Below are 6,487 nucleotides of genomic sequence, written 5' to 3' on the forward strand. Positions count from 1 at the left end.
TCTTGCTAATGCCAGCCCTAGGAGGCAGCAGACGATGGCTCAGTTAGGTCCCTGCCACCCATGTGGGAGACCCAGATGGAGTTCTGAGCTCCTGACTTCAGTCTGGCCCCAGCCTGGCTGTTGTGGGCACTAGGAAAGTAAAACGGTGGAGGAAGATCTCTCTCTAAAAATGAAAATAAATATAAAAACTTGTAAATGTCAGCGCCCTACCAGATGAAGAAAAGTTGGGGGAACATTGCAGATTACAGGAAGCTTAAAAGACATGACAACTAAGTGCAACACTTCACCCTAGAGCAGACCCTGTAATAGAAAGAGGAATGCAATAAAGGAGATTAGTGGGTGGGTCAACAGGGAAACTTGAGTATGAATGGTAAAGTATTGTAACAGTGTTACATCTTCTGAGGCTCTACTGGGGTGATTTAGGAAATATGCCTCTTCTTCAGGGACATAGCCTTAAGTATTCAGGCCCATAGGGCCATGCTGTGTCATTTATCCTCGTATGGTTCAAACAACACATTTATGAAGAAGTGCTCACGTACACAAAGGAAAAGGTAAATGGAGTAACATGTTAACAGGTACACCTGGGTAACACACATATGGATGTTCTTTATACTGTTTTTATTTCTGTCACTTCTCTGAATGCTTGAAATTAGTCCCAAACAAAAAAAAATTTTTTTTTGAAAAATTTAAAGGACCATCTCTGCGCAGTCAGAATCTGTTGACACAGGGCTGCCTGAATTCTTCTCATGGCAAAGATGAGGAATGGGGACGTGGCTGCATCTTCCCAGACACATCCCCAAAGGCAGCCAGACACCCTGTATGAAGTTGCCAAGTGGTATCCGAAGTCACCCATATCTTGATCTCCCCCATCCTATAAGACACTGAAAATAACAACTTTTTACTCTTTGCTCCTGAGGATTACAGACCCTGGGTATTGATAAAATGTTGCTTATAAAAGGAAGGTGTATGAATTTATTCATGTATTTATCCACTCTTTCATCCATCCATTCATCCACCCACCCATTCACCCATTAAATATTTTTGAAAGCCTACTTACCAGGTGCAAGGCTCTGTGCTAGCTAGCAGGAGACACAACCCCTGTCCTTAAAATCTATTTGGGGATGCACAAACAACCACATAAATTTCTATTTGCAAACGACTTGACCACAAACTAGACTCGTGAAGCCATGGGGAACAAGGCTGTTACCAGAGGCAGTGGATGCAAGCCCCATGGATCTAGTAGATTGTTTTCCTCCAGGCAACAACTAAGTAACACTACTTGTGTACATGGTGTTCAGAAGAAAAGGACACAGCCCTTACTCCCCCACCCCTTCCCGGGCTCATCCCATCTGGCTTGGCTTAGTTCTCTGCAGGCTGTTCTGCCCTGTGAGGTCAGGAAAGGACCAGCAAACCTGTTTGTATATTTCTGGCCTGATGGACCAAGTGAGCTTGGGAACCGTCTTTCCCCACTGATCCGTGCTTCTGAGTGAATACGGCAGCTAAACCCATAAAGCTTTTAGAAGACAAGAACCACCAAATGCCCTCAAGTACAAGCCCTGCAGCCTATGAGAATCACATCACTGGGCTGCTGAGTCATGAAAACAGTATGACCGTCTTCCACATGGACGGAATGATGACCTTCATGGACTCTTGTGGCTCTCCCCACCCCCAGGGCCAAGTATAACACTGACCGTTGATGCCCTGTATATAAGGGACAATGATGGAGTCCATTGACTTGGGGCTCCAAGCACACAGTGTTGGGGGGGGGTAAGGGGTTAAGAACGTGCACACACAAGCGTGCGTGTGACTACATGTGACACAACATGTTCTTTCTGTTGCCTAAGTCTCAGGCGGGACTGCCTCTCCCCTCTGACGCATTCACCACCTGGCCCAAAGAAGCTTCAGATTGGGGATCCAACAAACGTTTACTGAGTCCCTACAAAGTTCCAAGCCTTTTACTTTATACTTTGACACATTTATATCATTTAATCTTTAACAACAACCCATTAAGGTAGGAATTATCTGCATTTTACAGATGAGAAAACAATCGCAAAGAGGTTCATTGATTTGCTCAAGTATATCATACAGCTTTTTTTTGTTTTGTTTTTTAAACACGCACACACTATACTGTCAGCTGAGGCCTGTCTGTGTTGATCACTTATCTTACAGCATTTCTTGTCTTCTCTACTTTGGGAGCAATCACCACCCCCTCTTACACAAGCCCCCTTATTCCATCTCCTTTCACTAGCCCATGTGGGCTTTTCTTTCTTTTTTTTTAAATACTGCATTTAGTAGCACAAAAATCACTAATACAAAGAAACTGGCAAAGGTGTTTGTCAATGAAGTATCCCTGCCTCCTCCGCTTTTCTGCTTTCACACCCATGTATGTAATGGGCAACGTTTTTATAAGCTTTTCTTTTTCCCCTCCTCCAAACGTATAACTGTTATGTGATTGGTCAATTGAAGCTGAAACACCCATGGAGAAAGATGTTTTACGGTTACAAGGGCACACCCCCCCACCTCCCCCCTCCCCCCCACCTTCCCACACGACCTTTTGGAGGAATATAGGATATGTACCAGTGTCAGATTTTCCTGCTCTTGCCTTCCCCACCCACAGCGTTCCTGCCATTTAGTTTTCCTCTCAGTGACTGCTTAGACTAGAGCCTCATCTCCCTCCCCTTCTAATCCTCTTCCATTCAGGACCTTCGGGACACTGGGTACTGTTCAGTTCTTACTCTGTCAGGCCCCTAGGCCATGGTCAAGTAGGTCCTTCAAATCTTGATACCAGTTGTACTATGGGTGTCGTCATCTTCCGTTCCAGGTAGATCTTGTGTGTCACTTCAGTAGGCTTGCGTATTCATTTCTTTCACTTTTTCTGACTCATGTTCCAGGACCTGTTTGTGATAGAACAGTAAATACCCTTCACTGTCCAATACGTCCTTAATACTGGCCTTGGTGATGACGGCATCATCACACTTGAACCACTGGTCCTTGTGGTGCCGGATGAAGCTGGTGTAGTGGCCACTCTCTAAGGTTCCCTGGTGATTAACCACAGCAAACAAGGAATACTTATTCTCGTTGCTTCCACTGTTGGTTGGCAGCTGCAATTGTCCATTTATTCTGCTCTCTTTACTCGAGGCCATAAACGGTGTCATATCCAGCTCCAGAGGAAAGGAAATGTATGTAGTGATCTTGCGCCTCTGTTTGGCTGAGTGTTCAAACCGTTTGAAATGAAAACAGGCAACAACTGGCAATTTATTCATGGTGAGCTGTTTGGTGGATTCTTGGTAGCTTTGGCACCCACCGCATTTGATTTTGGCACTGCTACCTAAGTGCTCTGGCCTCGTAAACCTTCGCAAGCAGTCTGTGAGGGTGCTGATACCTGGTAGGTGGCTTTCCCCATTCACGCTGCTCTCCCTCCCTGGACTCATGGGCCAGAAAGATGTGCTGGAGCCAGGCAAGTCCAAACTGATGTCCCAGCACGGGTCTATGGTGGTGGAGACGCCATGGCAGGCCTGGCAGGTGACATCTGACTGCAGGCCCCCCGTGAAGATTTGGTCTATGATGCAGTTACAGTGGTTGGGATTGTTGGCCGCCTTGCCCACGTCATCACCCTTGCAGTGCCTGTGTAGGACATCCAAGGCCGCGATGAGGAACTCGTGGGCATCCTGCTGCCTGTACCCGGCTAAATGGCGAGCGTGGATCCACACCAGGTGCAGTAACTTGTAGGGAACATGAGGAGACGGGTTTCCGGAATAGAGCTCCCGAAAGAGCGAGGACATCTCACAGACCAGACACAACTCCGGGCTCGGCATCTCACAGCGGTGCCGGTCAGAGAGAAAGAAATCTCTCAGGATGGGAGTGTGCGTCAGGGCCTGGACGATGCAGTTCATAAAGCACGTGTTGCCGAGGTTGATGAGTCCCCTTAACCCGATGGTGAAGCTGGAGGCAATTCTCCTTCTCCTGGGGTTGTGTCCTAGCAGTTCTAACTCGGGCTTGGTGGTTTCCCAGGTCGGGTATTTGTCACCAAGCCCAGGCCCTGAACACTGCTGGTGAGAAACCTCGCTTGAGGCGGAGGCTTGTAACTTCAGAGCTTCTCCTTGCTCTTCTTTGGCAATCTGCTCAATGTCTTTGTCATACACATAGTCCTTACACATGAAGCAGTAGATCCCCCCATAGTAGAGGTCCACGGCTAAGGTGTGTTGCTTCGCCTCGGCGTGCTCATGAATGTGCTTCTCAGTGAAGCAGCCAAAGAAGACGCAGGAAAGGCAAGAGTGGAGTCTGTTCAGATGGGCACCGCACACATGGCACACGCAAGACTTGGCCTTGCTTTTCCTGGTCTCGGGGGTTCCACACCACACGAAGCACTGGTAGATGACCCGCAGTTCCTGCCTCCAGTTCTCTCCCACCTTAAAACTGTTCACGTGGGAACAACCCGGGGGCCCCAAGGCAAAATCCACATCCAGGCATCCGCCCCCAGGGCCGCGTCGGGGTCGGGGCCGGGGCGGGGGCCGTGGCCTAGGCTGCGGCGGGGTCCGGAGCCGGGTCTGGGGCCGGGGCCGGGGTCGGCGGCGCGGGGCACGACTGCGACGCGGAGAGGGATCGGGGGGCCGCGGCGGGTCGGAGGGGAGGGTGGGGGGAGGAACCTCGTCGCCGCTGCCGCCACCGCCGCTCCGCGCTGGGTCCTCATCCTCCAGCTCCTGCTTCGGCTCCCCCTCCGGCTCCTGCTCCGCCTCCCGTACCGGCTCGGGTTCGGGCTCCAGCTTGAGCTCAGCCCGGCGGCCGGGACCCTCCGCCGTCTCTACCTTCCCGGCGGCGTCCACCTTCCCCGCCGTCTCCACCTTCCCGGCGGCGTCCACCTTCCCCGCCGCCTCCACCTTCCCCTCCACCTTCGCCTCCGCCTCCGCCTCCACCTTCCTCTCCGCCTTCTCCGCCGTCTCCGCCGTCTCCGCCTCCTCTACCTCCTCCGCCTCCACTGGCGGCGGCTCCTCCCCCTGCTCGCAGGGCTCGGGCGGCCACTGGGCGTGGCGGCGCGGGGGCCACGCAGACCTGGGGTGTCCCCCGCCCGGCCTGAGGGAGCGCGGCGGCCGTGGCAGCTGGACCCAAAAGGGACTTTCACTGAAGGAGGCGGCGGCGGAAGCAGGCGACGCCCCCGGGGATCCTCCCGCCGAAGCCCCCTAGCGGAGGCCGCTTCTGCAGCCAGGCCCCGTTTCCTTTAATTCAATATTTCCCAAACTTGCTTGTTCACGAGAATCACGTGGGGGAGCGTGTTCAAAAAAAAAAAAAAAATCACAGAGTCCTCGGCCCCACCCGCAGGCCTACTGAGTCAGTCTCTGGACGGGAGGCACTCCGGAACCTGTATCTCTAACTGGGGCCCCAGAGGCTGCTTCTGATCAGGCAAGTTTGGGAAACACAGCTCTAATTCATTGAGGCTGGCGGGAAGGGGGGCGGGGACCGCGCAGTCTCTTTAAGGCGCTTCCAGTTCTCAGCTCCAATCGCTGCTCTGACCCCCTTCATCGTCTCCTCCCCTCTCCTCGTCCTTCCCTTCCCCTGTGCAGGCTTCCCCCAGCAATGCGGGGCGGGGGGCGCAGCGGTTGCCCAGTCCAGAAACGTGTCTCCCGCTAGGAAATGCCCCCGCAGAGGAGAGTCCGGAGGGCAGGCCATCCTTTTCAGGGCCGAGGCTGCCCCCAGCCCTGCCCCCAAGCTCCCCTCCCACCCCGGGACCTGCCCTTCCTGAAAAGGATGAAGCTCCTACTCCCTTCAGATCCGGAGGGGCAGTGCCCCCAAGGCCACTGGGCCTGGAGAGGCACATCCCCTGCCCATCTTATCAGCTCTCTGCTGAGTCTGGCTCTGCCCCTCGCCTCCTCCCTGGGCTCCCAAGGCCAGGAGCGGGGTGCCAGCTGGCCTCCTGACCTGGCAGACGCTGAGCAGCCCGGAGACAAAATTCAAGGCCAGCGAGCGAGACCAGGCCAGCTCCACAGCCAGCACCTCCCCTACAGCTGGGAGAGGGGTGCAAGCTACAAGACACAGTCCCAAGACCCTTGCAACCTGCAGGGTCCCAGGTCGGGCAGCAGGTAGAAGTGTGTGGAGCGGCCAGCGGGGAGAGGGGGCGGGCATGAGTGTCAGGGGCCTCTGGGAATCCGTGTGTGGAGGGGGCTGCTGTAGCTGCTGGTTCTGGGGAGTGCAGCCAGGGCAGCGGGCGAGCCTGCTGCTCTCCGAGTCCTGGTAGCTGCTGGCCATGGCCTAGTGCACACTGCCGGGCTCGGGCTCGGGCTCGGGCTCTGGGGCTGTCCTGCCTGATGATACCCAGCCAAGCTCTCCTTGGCCTGCACAGGCGGCCCGTCCCCCGCCCCCCACCTGTCCCCTTCCTCCAGGGAGGGGGCGGGGCGGGGCAGGCCTCCTGGGTTAGCAGCAGGTGTTGGTCTTGAGGACTGGGGAGCCCTTAAGTGAGGCTGCCTGGCTCCCACACAGCAGAGGGTGGCCTGCT

General features: G+C 54.3%; 1 protein-coding gene across 1 annotated transcript; it reads right to left on the reverse strand.

Annotated features, from left to right (window-relative positions):
- Nucleotides 1–2,549: 2,549 nt before the first annotated feature.
- USP27X (ubiquitin specific peptidase 27 X-linked) lies at nt 2,550–6,240 on the reverse strand. Its single transcript, XM_062183108.1, has 2 exons — nt 5,914–6,240; nt 2,550–5,177 (listed from the first exon to the last, which is right to left on the reverse strand). The coding sequence occupies exons 1-2, from the start codon at nt 6,238–6,240 to the stop codon at nt 2,841–2,843; spliced, it is 2,664 nt and encodes an 887-aa protein (XP_062039092.1). The 3' UTR covers nt 2,550–2,840.
- Nucleotides 6,241–6,487: the final 247 nt, after the last annotated feature.

This window comes from Lepus europaeus, chromosome X (genome assembly GCF_033115175.1).
Source record: "Lepus europaeus isolate LE1 chromosome X, mLepTim1.pri, whole genome shotgun sequence".
In the NCBI taxonomy this organism is placed as follows: domain Eukaryota; kingdom Metazoa; phylum Chordata; class Mammalia; order Lagomorpha; family Leporidae; genus Lepus; species Lepus europaeus.